This window comes from Alligator sinensis, unplaced genomic scaffold (assembly GCF_000455745.1).
Source record: "Alligator sinensis unplaced genomic scaffold, ASM45574v1 scaffold371_1, whole genome shotgun sequence".
NCBI lineage: Eukaryota > Metazoa > Chordata > Crocodylia > Alligatoridae > Alligator > Alligator sinensis.
Genome location: NW_005842262.1, coordinates 1,046,019 through 1,064,687, shown reverse-complemented (window position 1 = coordinate 1,064,687; position 18,669 = coordinate 1,046,019). Strand labels below are relative to the sequence as shown.

Here is an 18,669-nt window from a genome sequence, read left to right as displayed (position 1 = left end):
AGCGTGGCCGCTCACTGGCTGGTAAGTTTTGCTGCGGTCAGCCTGATTGGCCACAGGGGGACACATACCCCCAGTCTCTGACTGGTTGCTGGGGGGGCACGTGCTCCCCCCTTACTAAAGCACCTATGGATTTATATATGCTCAGATGATCCTAGGGAAAAGACCATGTCCAATGCTATAGAGAGGGGTGTTAAATTCATTGGGCCCCACAGGCTGGATCCAGACTGTGGGGCTTTCTGCAGACTGAACAGTGCATGAGTGGTGGGAGCAGTGGCATTAATTCCCATGGCAGCCAAAGCTGAAGTTGCAGCACAAGTCTGGAATCCAGAGTTAACACCACTCTCCTCCCCACTTTTCCCTTGATACTGGTCTTGGTTATCAGAGGCAACTAAAACCCTTAATTTCAGGAGCAAGTAAGAGGGGTAAGGTGAGGGGAGGTAACTCCCTGAGCCACGCCAAAACAGTGGAGATTATTACTGCAGCCTCAGGCGTTCCATCAGCCACAGCGGGGATCCCTTCAGGCTGAATCCAACCCATGGAGGCGAGTGGTTCAACCCATGAGAAGCTCCCTGGGCCGGATCTGGCCCACAGGCATGTTTGACATACCTGCTTATAGAGGAGGGCAACAACTCCCACAGTCCATTCCATTTGACCAAGGGGAAATGCTCCTTTCTGACCCAAATCAGTTTGACCTTGAGAAAAAGAACAAGACCCTGCTGGCTAAGAACCTCCCATGAGGCAACTAATTAGCTTGCCTAATATTCATCTTTCCACAGTAATAATTTCAGAGAATCACTGAAAAATACGACTGGATGCGACCTCAAAAATTGTCTAGGGCAACCCTCTGCTGAAGGCAGGATCATCCCTACCTGACTCAGTGAACGCGATTGCATAACCTCTTTGAGTAATCGCTGCTTAAACAGTCTTGTAATTAGAAAGGTCATACTGATATTTAACCTAGAACTCCCTTGTTGTAGTTTGGACCCATTTCTACTTGTCCTGTCCCCAGTGGACATATAAAATAATTGATTACCATCTTTATAACAAGTTTGTGTGGGTTTGATGATTTATCAGGTTCTCCCTCAGTCTTCTCTTCTCCAGCTAAAATAATCCTGATTCTTTGAGCCTTTCCTTATGTCATGTTTCCTAGATCTCTGATCATTTTTCTTGCTCTTCTATGGACCGTCTGTAGTTTGTCTACATATTTCTTAATGTATTCTGCCAAAACAAAACCGTTCTCCAGGTGGGAGACCATACTAGTGCTAAATAGAACACATAGCATAAAACAATTAGTCATGCTCTTGTTGGAAAAGCTTCAGTTCACCTGCTGCTAATTACTTTTAATGGAAATGGTAATTTTTGTAAGTGAGTGTAATTTATGTGCGATTATTGTTTGAAAGTCCTTGTTAATAGCCTCCATAATGTGGGCATAATTATGGGGAGTTTAAGTTTCTAATGCCAAAAGAACACATTAGGAAGTGAAGTGCAGAAGCAAAACCAATAAGCCATATATTATTTCTGAAACCAGCATGCGAGTTATAAAACAGCAGCCAAAAACCCATCACCACTGTTCACACATTTCATTGTCCCCCATTGTCCCCTGATAGTTTGAGATCAGATTAGCAATTGATGTCATCTAATTCCTTTGTAAAATAATCTAGTTACTATTTAGGGTTTTCTCTCCAAGTATTGACTAAAATAGCTGCTTGTAAGCACGGCAATTAAAACCACAGAATGAACAAATTTTGCATCATGTGTAAAGCACAGATGCAGGTGTATATACCAAGACACTAAAGTTAAAATCACAGCTAGAGAGTTTAACACAAAAGATGAAGTGTGAAAGAGCTGATTTTACTAATGTGGGTAAAATGGTTGGGTTTTTTTTCTTATATCCAATTTAGGATCCTGAATTGCTATGAGAAGTATATCCAAAAAGAGATCCATAATCTAAGCCATAAATATTTAGAAGGGGTTTTGTTTTCCAAGCTTTGGTTTTTTCCTGACATTACTAGTTTTTTAATACAGAATATTTTCTCTTTTTAGAGCATCCAGCTGCTGAGCATACATGCCAACATTGTTCAGTTATAGAATTGAAGAAGTTACTATCTGTTACAGTAGAAACACCAGTGTTTAGCCCATTGAAAGCAGACTGGTGGCTTTACTCAGGATTAAATCTGGTATCACCAGATGTTTTAGAGCAATTAGTAAACACAGATTTGGCTACTGCAAATAGCCTGCTTCCTACTCAGGTGGAAACATTCTCACAAATTACATCAGCTCAGTTAGAAAGTAAGTATATTTGTTTTTTGTTAGAAATGTTCAATGATGAAAACGACACAGAAAGGGGCAGAGAATCACTTGGTTCATTAACAGATTCAACATTACTGCCCCTGAGAAAATTTCTCACCCAGAATAATAAAAGAAATTAAAACAGCATAATTTATTAAGTAATCGTACCATAAGGTTGAAGTTTGAAAAGGTTAGATTGGCATTTGCATGGATAAAAGTGTATGTGCAATTGCCTCCTTTTTTGGCCCTTACAATTAATAGGACTGCATATGGAAAATGTGGTAGTTGCAAGTGAAAATTAGCCATATCAGGCCCTTCATATTTTCAATAAAATACATAATGACAGGAGAATTCTTGAATGAAAGGTAATAAATAATTTCAAATAAATATAAATTTCTATTATTCATTGGTATCACTATAATACTGAACAACAGGATCATAGGGAAGTTGGGCTGGAAGGGACCTTACAAGGTCATCTAGTGCAGTCACCTGCTCAAGGAAGGATCATCCATGATTAAACCGTCCCAGCCAAGTGTCCTTCTAACCGGCTTTTGACAATTTCATGTGTTGGAGATTCCACAACTTCTGTAGGTAACCTGTTCCAATGCTTGAACACCCTCATAGTCAGAAAATTCCTTCTCATCTCCAACCTAAATTTCCCTGGCTACAGCTTGAGGCCATTGTTTTTAGTCCTATCCCCTACAGTCACAAAGAAAAGCCCATCTCCATCCTATAATCTGTTTATCAGACTTCCATAAAGTTCTAGTTTTTTCAAGGATAGCTCAGTGGTCCAGGACTTGTAGGAAATTCAGCTGCTTGTGTGGTAGTGAAAATTCATTGATCAGCTGGAGTTTTCTCACTATGGTGATATGTAAAGTCATAAAATCAGAAAATTAGGGTTGAAAAGGACCTCAGGAGATCATCTAGTCCAACCCCCTGCTCAAAGCAGGACCATCCCCAACTATATGGAACATGACTGTAAGCCACATGGAAGAACCCTGCCACCTACCTGTGGCAACATTCTAGGGGCACATCATATTGCAAAATATTTGGCTATAACATTATAAACATACATATATAGCAGGAAGCTATATGCTTTCTATATATATCCTTAAATGTAAAATGTTTCCAATAAACACAGTTACCTATATCCTTAACCAAATTTCTTCCCACCCCAAACGACAAGACTTTAAGACCCCTCTACCCATTACATTTATGCCATTATTAACATATTAATCATAGCATAAACAGCAAGGATGCTACGTATGCATTCAACTTAAGGTGCCATAAAATGGCAAACCAGCCATAAAAATATTCTACGTTGTATTGCACCTTAAATTTTAAGCATTTTGGGATGCCTATACATATTCATCGAGGCTGCTCTGACATGCTGTAATTACAGTGCATTGGAGCAGACTTGATAAATCTGCTTTGCTGGAGTGTGATAATCACTGCACTCCAGCAGATGCCAATGTCATGTGTATTGGCCTCCCCACACTGAAAAATGGTGGTGTGGGTACTTTAACTAAAGCTCATTCAACAAGCTTTAGTTAAAGCACCCCCACCGCCATTTTTCAGCACAGACACATGACGCTCCAGGCACTTTAATTAGAGTAGCTCTTGAAGCTGCTCTAGTTAAAGCAAACCCTCCCTCCCCACCTCCTGGATCACGTGTATAAATGCCCTGTAAGTCTGGGAAACATTCATTTAAACAAACAATGGGATCTGACCAGGGTCTCAAACCAGCCCCAGTGCGGTCCAAGGCCAACAATCAGTTGACTGTCAGCTCCAGCCAGGAACCATACAGGGTCTTGAACTTCCTCTGAGGCAGTCAGGGGCTGGGGCTGACAGTAAGCTGATTGTTGACTACAGACCACACTGGGTCCAGTTTAAGACCCCAGAGTGGTCCCGGACCAGAGCCAACAATCAGCTGAGTGTCCTCCTGGGTCTTGGACCTTCACCCTTGCTAGTGCAGGGGAAGCCGGGATCATGATCAGGAGGAGCATGTGTGGCATGGCAGGAGGTACAATTTAGGATTGGGGATGAAATGTCATTGGGCATGTCTACACATTGCCCTATGGTGACGTTGTTACTGCACTGTGCTTTAGTACTTCAAAAAGTACTTTGGAAATACTAAAGCATGGCATAGTAACTGCCCATACTGTGCCATTCGCAGTTAGTTTTAGCTGCTACTTCACCATAGCAGTGCACTAAAATGGGGGAACACACCACTGTGGCAAAGTAGCTGCCAGTCACATGTAGAGTCATATGATGGCTAAGTCGCTGTAGCGCATCATTTGGTGATTGAGTGCATTGTTACGGCAACCATAGGTGGCACAAGGCCAGGGTTTGGTGGGGGCTTAGCCCTCCCCCAAAACTAATTTTGCAGTGGCTGGCAATACCAGCAGCACCACAGTGCCGCTCAGCGTGCAGCCAGGCCAGCACCCCACGCACCTTCAGCTCTGTGAAGCTGAGGAAGGAGCTAACCACACGTGTCACATCGTGCATTGCCCAAAGGGAGTTGTAGTTCTCACCCTGACACATGCACTCAGCCCTCCCCCCCCAATAATATTTTCTCCCTCCATCTATGACAGCAACATAGGGTGACATGTAGATGTGCCCATTGTGTCTTTAAATGAATGCATGCCAGGGGCCTAAACAGCACAGATACCAGTGCAGAAAATGTTTGAAAGCACTTAAATTATTTTCTATAATGGAGTTCTTACTTTGTGTTTTTTCAACTTTGTTGTTACCTGGAGATAACATGATTAGTACAATAGAGTAATCAGTACAATCGTACCAATAGCAAGTCCACTGTCATGAGTTATAAGTTCTTCAAAGGTGTGGGTCCTTACTAGGAGAATTCAAAACTATAGGGAAATATTTTCTTTTCTTTCAGGATGGCTTGAAGAAAAAAATTCCATTAGTAACCAAGGATTGCTTTCTGCTGGTGCACATCACAAGGACAAAACAACAAATTTACATTTCAGTCCTCAAAAGAAAAACCAGTGCTCTCCATTACATATGAAGGCAGCACAATGTGGTGTCATACATGATGCAAGTACACCTGCTGAAAAGCTAACAAGAGAAGAGATAGAACAAAATAAGATAGAAATACCAACACATTTCCTAAACCAAGAGAAAGAAGACAAGAATAACCTTGAATCCCTCAGCTGTCAGGAAGTATTTTTTGAACCAAACAGCTCTTCAAGAAATGAAAGGAATACACCAGCTGAACTGACCAGAAAATGTGATGATGGTTCTGACCTTTTGAGCAACTTCATTATGCTGAGATCTAAACATGTACTTATCCCAAATGAAGAAAAGAATAATGTGGCTGGTCAAAAAGAGGGTAGGTGAACCATTCTGTCCAGTCATTATTCTGAGCCTGATTCTACTCTCTTACATAACTGTAAATCGGGTGTAACTATACCAAAGTCAGTGGAACTACATGGGATGAACACATGGTGAAATTTCTATTCATGTGATATTTCATCTATGGCAGTACCTTTTTATTTATTTATTTATTGCCTTAATTATATATTAAAGTTAGGCTCTACTATGAATGGTGATTGTGAAAATAGTACCTTTTGCTCATGAGCTTGGCTCCCTGTGTGTGTTCTGTCCAGTCTACTATTTTCTGTGATAAAGTTTCTGTTGCTTTCTATTTTTTAGTCCTATAGAACCAGTAGATCTCAAAGAGTGAGTTAGATTCTCCCTCTCCCCTTGCTGCCTCCCTCCCCAACCCTTCTGCCAACAAAATTTTTCCAATCACTTAAACTTGTGCAAACCTAATGACTCAGTGAGGCTGAACAGGAGTTGAAGGAGGCAGAATATGGTTTGCTGGGTGTTGATGCATGAGAAGGAAGCCCAGGTTGCAGGCTGAGCATGAGATTAATAGGTAGAAAGTAAGTCTTCTAATTTGTTAATTGAGCACTTTTGCAAAAGAAGTCATTGAAAGGCAATGGCATGTATATACAATCACTTTTCAAAGTAAAATCACACTGAAAATAAAATGCTGCAAGGATCTGGTTTAACAAAGCTTTAATAAAGTTTACATACCTACATGTGAGTGTTATACCCCTGGGCAAAAAATAAAGGTTGTGATGCAAATCTTCTCAGTCATAATTATAATACCATAAAATGGGCCTAGGATGTTAAGTCCTTAATACAGATTTTAATTGAACCCTTACATAATTTTAGAAAGCTAATTATTCCTAAGAACTTGGGTACAAATTTTAAAGTAAAATCATCTCTTCTTGTTTTCCTTTGATACACATACAGAATCCTTTCAGAGCTTATAAAAATGCTAATCCCTGTCCTAAACATACGAAATGAAGGCATCTGAACTGAGGTCCAATGTTACCATCTAGTGAACTCTACCTGGAACTACATCTGTAAGCAGATGTTGTGGGTGTGTTATGGTGTCCAGAATAACTGTAGACGTAAATCCTTGTTAACAGTTGTGGAGGCTTAGCTAAACTAAATGTATCATGAAGTAGTAAATGCTTATAATTTAGCTGAAGTGTTGTGTATTACTGATACCTGAGTGTATAGGCTCTTGGGAAACTGAACATTTTGTATCATTCCTGTAGAAATAATACAACAATATTTCATGCTAAATACTAACAGTATTTTTAATACTAAGTACTAATAGTATTTGATGCTATTGTGTCACATGATCAGTAAAGTCCCTTTTAAAAAGTAGCTATATTGATTGAAGATCTACTGTCCCCCAACAAATAAACCTCCTTGCAATCCCCTTGTAATGTTTTCTTTTAAGTTTAGAATGTTATTTGCATATAATATTTATAGAGGGACGAGCAGGAGGAAAAGGAAATAATGAGCTACTGAGGTGCTAAAGAGACTAAGGGAACAGCTGCAAAGAAGTGGAAATGAAGGGACTCCTTCAGAACAGACTCCTTTAAATAAGTTTTTTCCAACCTTTGTATTATCCTTCTCCTCTTCCCTCATCTTTCTAACTTCCTTATGACTTTAGTCAGACCCGCCATGCCATACACTGAATAAATGAGTGGTTGCACAAATGTCCTTCTACTCCACAGCTTTCTTGACCTAATGCTCATTAAGGAGTGTTTCTCTGTGGTTGTAGAGGCAGCTTCCCAAAGTTTTCCAGGGTCAGGATCTCTGTAACAAACAAAAAGTAACTGCATTTTAGATCTGACAGAACCCACTTTCTTCAAACACTGGCCCATGTATCAAGTGACTGCAGCCAGGAAGTAGGAACACCTAGGGGATATAAAGGGTAAAAATAAACTATTGTCTTTTTTCAAGAGTAAAAACAAAAATTATTGCTCTGTGGTACCTGAGCTCATTAGCAAGTAGAGATACATGTTAAGAAATATACTTATTTTTTGGGCTGTTGTGATAATTATGTATCAACATTATGGTCAATGCTGTAGTTCTCGAAAATGAAGAAGAGCGTTCACAAATTCTTAAACAAGACATTCCGGCTGCTTACAAGGCTGTGCTGAAAAAGAAACCAGAACAGGAGACTCAAGACAGAGTTTCAATCCAAGTTCAAGCCTCAGGTATCAAATTTTTGGTTTAAGCAGTTAAATTATTTTTATTGGAATACAGATTTATATAAAATAATTTCTACCTGTACAAAACTAATATGGAAACCAGTTTCATTCTGTGTTCAAGTCCTTGTGCTGCAGATGTTTATGTGGGTGGTTCCTTCTGCCATTATGTATGTGGGAGTCCATCCAACAAAGTTCCATTGCAAGACTGGCAGATGATAACATTTGAAAAATAAATAGTTTTGAATTATGCCAGAACTGAGAGAGTCCTGATACTAGAAATCAAACTAACTGAAAGAGTCCCCATACTGTATATTGAAACACTGAGGCACAAACACAAACGTATTAGCTTTGCATCTGTTCTTTGCTTGGATGTTTGAGAAGAAAAAGGGAAAATGAAAGGAAGCTAGTGGTAATCTCAATAGAAAATGTCCTTAAAACAATGGCATATGCATAAGTTTGCATGTCAGGAGGGCATATAAGACAGCTAAAAACATCTTAGGATCTGAATAACCACCAGGCTGTAGGTTTAGGTGGGTTGGGAGAAGCAGTCTCTGCCCCTGCTGTGGAGCTCTGTTATTGGGTAGAAAAGAATGCAAGATTCCAGGGACTAGAAAGAGTGCAAGCAGGAAGGAACATGACTCTGTGGGTGCCTCTACATGAGTTGTTTACTGCAGAGTAGACTAATTAGCTCTGCAGTAAACATCTCGGCATATACTTGTGGAGTAAAACTAATTAACTCTGCAATAGGTTAGTACTTGTAAACACAAGTACTGTCCTACAGTGGAGTTTCTTGCTCCACAGCAATGCACATGTAGATGCTTACAGGGCTGGCTGAGGCACAAGGGTTCTTCAGTGCAGGGGCTGCCTACTAGCTAGTCCCACACTGAAGCACCCTTGTACCTCAGCTTCCCTCTCTGCAGCACGTTGAGTCAGGTGAAAGCAGCCCCAGGCTATCAGGCTGACCTCTGTGGGTCCCCTGCCTGCTGGGGCTGCTGCAACCCAGCTCAATGTCCTGCAGGCCTTAGAGCATATTCAAACACAGGACCCAGGAGCAACAAACTCTGGTGCAATATTCACTGGAGTTTATTGCTGCACATTAATTGCAAGTGGGGAGCTTGGATGCTAATCACAACTCTCAAGATTATTTCTGGTTTTAACCAATGACTTTTTTGATGTAAAAATTCATAATCCATGAATCAGGACCTAAAACCAGATGCTTTTTCTTTGTAAGTCAGGAAACAAAAGTTTTCAATGCAACTGAAAATAAAGCCTTTCATCAATCAGCATAAACAACCTATATTATCCTCAGGTGCTATAAAATATGATGGACTGTTGCATGCCAGTCTCTGAAACATGGTGACATTTTGACATAGTGCCATTACACATAAAGCAGTTCTTCAGTCAGAAGCAAGCTTGATCCAATGCAGAGAGAGAATAGAAAACCACACATAACCACATTTGTAAAAACAATGAAACATTAATGGTGCATTACTGGAAATATTAGAGCACTTTAAAAAGAAAATTATTTGTTAATACATTAATGATTTAATTAAATTGCATTGTGTTGACTAGCAAAAACACAGCATTTGACCACAAAGAATACAGAACTAGAGATGCGGATAGTGAACGCTTATCATAATGTTCCACTTCTTTAAAGTGTTAACAAATACTAACTAATCATAATGAGACCATAAGATAGCAAAAAAGTGTATCAGCTACTGAAACGTTTCAAACCTGGCAAGTCAGCTTGAGGTATTTTTACAATGAATGATAAACCCTGAAAAGTAAAAACAATGACAAGTTGTCCTTGTGATCAACTGAACTATAACATTCAGTAATTCAACATCAGCAGTAACATCCAGCTAATTCAACATCAGCAGTAGATTGAAATCCTTCACTTTTTCTGTTAACTTACTGAAACCTGGTGCTATGAAAACTTGGTTATATCTTAAGCCCCTGGCAGGTGTTACAATTAAGTTGTGATTACCCTGTTAATCACCTCATAAATAGTAATTCTGCCACACATTCAAGGAAGTAATGGTGCAACAAAACAGGAAACCAGCCACAAAAATATTTCACAAAATAGGTGTAACATTTCTGTTGCTGGTTTCCATTGCTCTTTAAACTGAACATATGGCAGGGTAACCAGAGGTGACTTAAGACTGGTGCAGTCCTGGTCCTGGGACCACACCAGAGTCTTGAGCCAGCCCTAATGTGCTCCCTTGTTGGTTCTAGCCCTGGAAAGGCATTGGGGTCTGCAACTGGCTCTTGTGCAGTCCCGGGACTGGGACCAACAATCAGCTGATTGTCTTAGCCTTGAGACTGCACCAGATTGTTGAATTGGCCTCAGTGCAGTCCTGAGACTAGACCAAAAATCAGCTGATTGTTGGTTCTGGCCCCATGACCGTTTGGGTTAATCTGGGCTGTAGACACCCAGCTTTCAACTTGCCAGTTCAGGAGGAGTCCAGCTCCCCCTACACTGGGAGGTAGTAATGGCACCATTGGGATCTGATCCCTGATCCTAAAAGCATGCACCCTTCCATGCACATGGGACATGGCAGGAGACACAATTGTTGGGATCAGGGATCAGCTCCCATTGTGCCATTAAATGAATGTATGTCAGTTGCCCTAAAAAGTTGTGTCTTCTGAAACAGTCATTAAGAAACTGTAAAAAAAAGTTTAAAGTTTAACAAGGGTTGCAGATTTCGTGAAGAAATCTTTTTTGTTGTTTTATGGAAGACATTTTGACTACTTTATTCAACAGCATCAGGGGTAACCAAACTGTATCACCTTTTTTTTAATTTATGTTAACTAGAGGGCCAGTGCCAGGCATACCACGTCTTAGCAGCCGCCGCCACTCCTGTTTTAAAAGAGATGATGGATCTTGGCATGCTTGCCTCAAAGAGTTGGAGGTTTGCTGCCGTTAAATTTGACCACACTAGATTCTTCTTAAGACAGCAGGAGAAAGTGATCTGTGATGATTTTAAACAAGGTAGGATTGGTGTGGCTACCAACATCTTTCAAAATGCAGTGTGCTCTTCATCGGTAATAATGAGGTTTCATTTGTAATAGGATTGAGTGAGTTTAACAAATCACTGACAGGGCTTTCAGCAGTTTCCTATTTTATGGGATGATAGTAACTGACTTTTATTTTCCAAAAGATCTTCATTAATACAGACTGTGACAGAGCACCTTTTGGGTGCCTGTCACTTTAAGGGCTTTAAGAGCAGGCAGCCAGCAGGTGCTTGATGAGGGTGGTCATTTTAGAGCTGGAGCAGCAGTTTGCTGCTACCCACCAAGGGAGTAACACCACCTGGCTGAGCTGCTGCTCCCGGAACATCTTGGGGGTAAAGGCTGGGGCTGTGGGGATGGCAGGAGGCTCCTGGTCCTTGGCATGACCTGAAACTGCACCCTGCTGGGGAAGGGTGGTCTGGTGGGACTCCTTGTGGCGAGGGAGTCCCCAAGAAATGGGGGACAATAGGGGGAGGTAGGAACCACCCTTTGTCATCATCACGGTGCTCAAAGGGCAATCTCCCACCTAAAATCATCTTTTTACTTATCTAACAATGAAGGCATGGCAGGTGAGTGAGGCGGGCACTTTGCCCGTAGACAGGTGGCAGGCTGGTATTGGATCAGGCCTTGGAGTTTGCCCCTTTCACACAGACTTTGTTTTCCATATTGTTTTACTAACGCACAGGTCTTAATATTAAAAACATATTAGTCCAAATCTAATTTAAGGACATTTTAGATGTGTATAAAATATTTGGTCCTGGTTAATTATACACTGAAGGAATGTTTTAATTCGTATCCCCACACACTGTAATATACCAGTATGTATTTTTGTTGTCCTTTTCTTTGTGTTTGGTGGCTATTTTTGTCATGTCTGCTTGACTACACGGGAGCTAAATGAAGAATGACTAAGGCTGCTTATAAACTCTGAGATGGAATATAATACATGTAGTTTGTCTAATTCTAATTTATCTTCTGACATGGGTAAAGAACTTGCCACCCTATCAATAAAAAGGGTCTTAATTTTAAAAAATCAGCAAAGTAAGTTATGAGCTTCTGTAGGTTATGGTTGAAGCAAATGTGTTTGTTTAATGTGTTTTTTAAAATACAAAAAAGCAACATATACTGGAAAATGCTAGTGAGGAACACTGTGAAGAAAATAACATTTTTTGGTACGCAGGGGTCAAGAGAAACTAAATAAAGGATATATCAAAGTTCACTTCATTTTTCACAGTGGCCAGCGAAGCAAATTGTTAACAGAGTCGTTTCAGAGAACAAACACATATGCTGAGAGAGAACTAAAGCTATATACTTCCATCAAAGGAATCACAAATACCGCATCAAGTCACAGAGAAGTGGGTAGAGCATTATCAGACCCCCTTAAAGGATGGAGAGATCTTTGTCAGTCTTCAGTTTAAATTAAGAGTAATTTTTAAGGAAGTCTATGTTTCTCCAAACTCAGTTGAATGGTTGGAGAAAATGAGCAGAACATCAGAAACCAAATATGACAATCCACCCTAACAATGGTCTTCCCATTTTTGTCCTAGCTCTTTGGTTTGCAGCATTACCTATGTCAGTGAACAGGTTTTTCTGACTGAAATAGTGGGCAGTAAAACAAAATCCTTCATAGCCAGGCTATTCTTTGGGGAATAGTGGACAAGGTTTACTACTCCCTGTCTGATTTCATGATTGGCTCATGAGATCTGTGGATATCTGGACTACAGCTCAAAAGGACCTGATTTAGAGGTTGCATTTGTTTGCCACCCAGACTGAAAATCAGATCAATGCCAAACTGACAAGAGAGGAAGTTTCAAATATTTTAGCTATGTTTGTCCACATTAGAGGCAACATCTGCCAGGAAGCTCTTTCAGGTTTTAAATAGGTAGCCTGGTGTGTAACAACCCAGGCCCAGAATTCTACCACTAGGGAGAAGGTTCAGAAACTCCGTCTGCACCAAATTTAAGCCTAAAATACCATTTGCATTTTATCTGAATTAGGCAAATTTCCTTACTTACATTCTGCTTGTAAGTAACAAATACGAAAGGAAGAAGGATTCTTTGCCAGGTCATTCATAGCTTCTTGCAGATTTTCCCAGAGCAAGTAGCAGAGTTCAGTGAAGATCTGTTCTGATCCAAGGGCCAAAGAAAAGATGAACAATGTCTAAATCTACTCAATCAAAGTGGATTAAAGTGTTAATCAGGGAAGTTTATGTTATTGCAAGGAAAATGGAATCAGAAAAATTAAGTCAGTATTTTTGTTAGAGGTTTGAAAATCAGACTGACACCTGGATGTACCTTTGCCCAAATATTACAGAAAGATATTCAGGCTTCCACTAAGGGTAGCCTTTGGCATGTGGGTGGACTGAACAGATATTAAATCCAAATCCCTCCTGTAGTCTAATATATGAGCTACTTTGAGGTTTCAAATTGGGAGGTCTTGTATGTCTGGATTTGTATTAAAAACTGAAGAGGAAATTCCCTCTTTTCTTTAAATCATAGAATCATAGAAGTAGGGTCGGAAGGGACCTTGTAGATCTTCAAGTCCGACCCCCTGCCTGGGCAGGAGGAAAACTGGGCTCAAATGACCCCAGCCAGGTAGGCATCGAGCCGCTTCTTAAAGACCCCCAGAGTAGGAGCCAACACCACTTTCCCTTGGAAAATGTTCCTTTTCTTTCTTTTAATGTACTATACCAATCCAGACCATCTTCCATTAGGAATAGTATTTTAATGGCTCAAATTTTAATGCAAATTTTCTCTGAAAAGTGTGAATTCAGGTTACCATTGGTAGTTTGAGGGTGTTTACTGAATGTCAAGGAATGAAGTCAGCCAGATTTCTTGGGAACTACAGTTGAAGTCTGAAAGAAGGATAGATCTTTATATTTAAGTAGAGGTATAATATAATTATTTAATAATCCGTCTCCTTCTGGTGGATGAGAATGAACATAATCCAAGCAGTTAGACTACTACAGATCTCACACAGGTAATTTAACTGAGGTAAAATGTCTGCTTCATCTACATACATATTGTGTTTGCATTGCTAAGATCCACAGGAAGAACATGTTTGTATTCATCTGAATATAATTGTGAGGGACTTATTCTGAGACATCAGCTCCCTTTGTATAATTTAATTTAAGCAATATAGTTTCTGGAGTTTCTATGCAAACCATGCATGGATTAAAAAAAGTTTCTTTTGTACAGGAAAAACAAGTGAGAAGGAACTAAAGCTGTTCAAACATGCTGCCCAAGTACACCTACTGGTAACAGTTAGAGATCTCCTGTTAATGTGTGAATTAGACAGAGCATTAGGTTAGTATCAACAACAAACAGGTGTATTCCCTCTTTATTATCTCTGAAGCATGGTAGGTTACCCCCAAAATGTTGCTGGCTGATATTCAGTATAGCTGAGCTTGATGCCATACCTCTCTCTGATATTCAGTATGCCGGGGGGGCGGTCAACCTTTTTGGCAGGTATATAACAATTTAACCCAAACCCTCCCTGCTCCCTATTCTGTATTCCCTGCCCAGCCCCCTCCTTTGTTTTCTGCTTCTTACCCTGCTTGATCCCTTCCTTTCTTTTTGCTCTGTTGGCTACTGTGCTATCTGTCTGCTTCCTAACCTGCCAGGTGCCACACAGTCTGCCTGTACTGTTTGTGGTACTCATGCTGAAGGCTGGCCATGCCTTCAATATGCCATGGAGTCCTCCAATCCTTGTTTCAGTCTTGACTCGGGGATATCTATCATTAGACTCTCATAATATCTCATCTTACAGTTTCAACCTATTTCTGCCTCATTGCTTTTGTACACTCATTAAACACCAATTCAGGGCAAGTTGCCTTTCTTTGGCAGGTATGACTGACATGTAACAAAAATGCTGTTTAGCAGCAAAAATGCTGGTACAGCACAGATTTAGCCAAGAAACAGCCAAGACAATTTCACACAGTTGCGTCATATCTGGTTTTGCTCAAACTCCCTGAATACTGAATTTTGCATTGTTATCTCTGAGTTAACACTGGGAAACATGAAAAAATGACATAAGCAAATGACTATCAACAATGATTTCTTTGTTCAATATTTAGTGTTCAGAACAGTGTACAGCCAGTTGGAATTCATATACTCTTTTGTGACTAAGGGTATGTCTGTACTGCTTCCCAGGTGTCCCAGAGAACATCAGTGATATGTGTGGCCTTGTGCACCTGCTTCTATGATGCAGGCACCAAACACAGGAACAGTTGGTAAAGTCATGTAGGGAACACCCCCTGCTGCTGCTCTTAAGATTTCTGCTTCTGGTGTGGTTGAGACTGGCTATGGTGGGTGCCTCACCTAGCTTTACCCTGTCATTTCCTGTAGCGCAGTCTTCTGTAGACAGGACCAGCTTCTCTGCAGGGGTCTCAGAACCACTGGGGAACAAACAGACCCTACCTGTGAAATTAGACATTGCCTTTCATCACCTTTGTGCTGCCATAAAAAATGTTATGGCAGCACTAAAGCCAAGGAAACAGACATCCATACTACTTGTCACAGCCTGCACTGTCCAGCCACCCCAGACAAGTACTCTGAGGACTTGAGGGTCCAGATCCTGTGCTTCTGAGAACTCCTGAGTAGGATTGGAGCTCTCAAGCCCTGGGAGCACCTGGTCAGCTTTTCTTACTTACCAATCTCCTGATCATATCTTGGTAAGTGGGGAAAGTTGGGGTTTCCCCACTTACTGAGACATGCCCTCAGGATCTGCCTCTGGAAGAGGGGAAAGCTGGGCAGGCACCTCCAAGTCTCAAGGAGCCTGATCCTGCACAGAAATTCCCAGGGCATGCACCTGAAGCCCCAAGACCACTTGCCTGGGGTGGCTGGAGAGTGCAGGTGGCTCTAGGCTAACAGTGCTCTCCTACCGTAAACCTACAAATGTCTGCCACAATTAGGGCTCTGCAAAGCTTCGCTGATTCGATTCAGAGAAGATTTGGCCCAATTCAGCTACCGTGTCTCCGAATCCGAATCGAATCAGGAGACCCATTAAGCCTCCAATTCAGTTCAGAGATATTCGATGATTCAGACATAGACACAGCTTTATAGGTTTTTTCTATATACCTCCAGGTACCAGGCACAGATCATGAACACTGAGATGGTGAGGCAGATGGAGCGTCCCGCAGGAGCACGGGGGGTCCCCAGTGCGTTCGGCAGCGGACCTGAAAGTGGACCAGAAGTACTTCCTGACCACTTCTGGGTCTGCTGCAGAGTGCGCAGCAGACCCGCCCCCCCCCCCCCCCCCACACCCCCCACCGTCGCGGCGCCTGGGCTGGGGGCACCCAGAGTCCCCCCACAGCTGATCACCAAGCTGGGGGACACAGAAGGGGGGGGGAGGGTCTGCTGCCAAGCATGATGGGGGCCCCCCGCGCTCCTATGGGACACTGCATCCGCCCCACCATCTCAGCGTTCACAAGCTGTGTCTGGTACCTCAAGGTACGTAGAAAAAACATATAAAGCTGTGTCTATGGCCGAATCGCTGATTCTCTGAATCAGAATCGAATCTTCAGATTTGGATTCAGCTGAATCGAATCAGAACAGTGATCCAAATCAGTGAATAGAATCACTGTCCCCTGAATCGGGCCAAATCCAAATCAAATATGGCCTGCTTCCCACACCTCTAGCCACAATAAAGCAGCAGAAATTGATACTGCTTGTCGCAGCCACAAATTTTGGGTATTTGTAGTATGACAAGAGGTATGGATATCTGTTTGCTTGGCCTTTGTGCCAATGTTTATAGTGGCACAAAGACGATGTCTGTTTCTACATCCGTTTCGCCCCCTCTGGTAAAATTAAAGATCAGGATATAAAAGTTGATTTCCTTCTTATTTCACACCTGAAATCACAAGGTCCTATTTCATGTGTTCATTTCCATTACAGTGTAATAAGAGTTCATGCACAGATTTATCAGAATACACACATGGCCTCCATTATGATGATTTCACAGTCCCAAAAGTCAGTGTTTCAAGTGGAGAATAAATATCAGGAGCAGAAAAATGCTTTATTTCAAAATTGCCATTACTTTCTTAAATACTCTCGTATTATAACTTGGAGTCTCCTGGTCTGGTTCAATTTAATTGTTGATACACAAAGTGCATCTCTCAGACATGTTACAGGTATTAAAAATAACTGTGATAATGAACCAACAGTTGGGATGCAGATAATTTAAACTTTTTAGTGTATTGTAAATGAAAGCACAGAGCTCTGAAGGAAGTGGCATATAAGAAAAATCCCTACAGGCTGCTTCAGTATCACAGCTTAATTGTCCAGTATCTGAAATTCCATAATGCTATGTTCTGGAATATCAAGAGGCAGCCTGCAATCAGCCAGTAGAGGAGGAGCTAGATGGATTTTTAAGAAGTTATTTGTATGCTTAAAATGTCCAGGACCCGATTAATGGGAGTATTCTGCAAATACTTTTATCCATGGCCAAATGTTCAGCTTTCCTTTATACGTCATCTTTAAATGAAGGAAAAAGTTGTGTAGATTAAGTAAATCAGAACAGTTTTCTTTTTTTTCCCCTTTTGCTATTGCAAAGTTTGTGAAATGTCAGATTTAAATAATTACTTGTCTCTTTTTTTTTTAAACAGGGTATTTGTCCAAGGCAAAGGATATCTATAAAAGCATCTTTGGTTCTTGTTTGGATAATATTTGGAGACAGCTGGAGATCATACAGTTTAGCAGGCAGAAAAAGCATGAAACCAACCCCAAATTAATAGCACTTCACCATCATATGTTAAACTGGATGCAGAGTAATACAGAGGAACATAAGGTTAAAAATTCAAACAAATAAATTTACTTTAGACTACAGCCATGATTATAAAAAAAAATCTTATTTAAGTTGGGGTTGGCTTACATCAGGAAATCGTGCATTTTGTCTTTCTAATTGAGAATGCCTCCATGTAGAGGATATAAAGCTGCACACCTTCAGGAGCTCCCTAGTGATTCCTTTACTGGATCCCCCCTTGCTCTGAGAATGATATAATTTGCACAATGTTTTTATCATGCACAGGTAACTTCTCCCTTCATGTCTGCTTGTCTCTGCCCCCAGCTGACATAGATAAGAGACCCATATATTGCCCACCCACCTGCATACAGGTTCATCAACCAAAGTGAATATGTAATTAGTCATCAGTACTGAAAATGAACTGGTCCCAGACAAGGCTCCATTTCAACCTAGAGGGTTTTGCTCTTCTTTTCTGAGTGCACAGCACTATAGTTTTCTTTGTCTTGTGCATCCCTTGTTGAAAATTACAATCTGGTTTTAGACACTGAAGGCCCCAAACCTTATCTGTAGCCCTGGGGCACTGGATGAGCTATGTGTTCAAATGCTGGCTTTAAGCCACATTTTACACTTCTCTATTTCTGGGATATGTGAGCACCAGCCCAGTCCCCAGGCATAATTTAACAGTCTTCAGGTTACTCTAATTAAGATCATCAGCAAATAGCCATAAAGAGATTGTTATAGCAACTGCAGCTAATTGGGGCACAGGAACATGGAAAAATTTGAACCTAACTATCCAAGATACGTTCATCTTACAGTATGGTTGTTCTTGTTGATCTTACCTATATGTAAATCCCCCACCAAGAGCAGATGCAGTGGCAATGTGTAGGGGGTGTACGGGGCTGCACATGCACCCCCTGAGAGCACTGGTACAGCCCCTGTCAGGCCATGCTCCCTGTTTAGCCAGAGGGCAGTGGGGCAGGCAGCAGCACCACTGCCTCCCCTGCGAGCGCCAGCCGCAGGACTTCTGGAAGTGACACAGCCGCTTTTTGGTGAGTGCAATTGACGCCAGGGGACTCTTCCCCCCCGC

General features: G+C 41.3%; 1 protein-coding gene across 1 annotated transcript in view; it reads left to right on the top strand.

Moving 5' to 3' along the window:
• The window catches only part of LOC102386025 (uncharacterized protein C9orf84), a 94,283-nt gene that overhangs the window by 44,925 nt on the left and 30,689 nt on the right, over positions 1-18,669 (top strand). Inside the window, exons 9-13 of the mRNA XM_025208977.1 lie at positions 5,189-5,641; positions 7,710-7,838; positions 10,648-10,824; positions 14,039-14,146; positions 17,446-17,627. Coding sequence (XP_025064762.1) covers positions 5,189-5,641; positions 7,710-7,838; positions 10,648-10,824; positions 14,039-14,146; positions 17,446-17,627 — 1,049 coding nt within the window. The remainder of the gene's footprint in view (positions 1-5,188; positions 5,642-7,709; positions 7,839-10,647; positions 10,825-14,038; positions 14,147-17,445; positions 17,628-18,669) is intronic.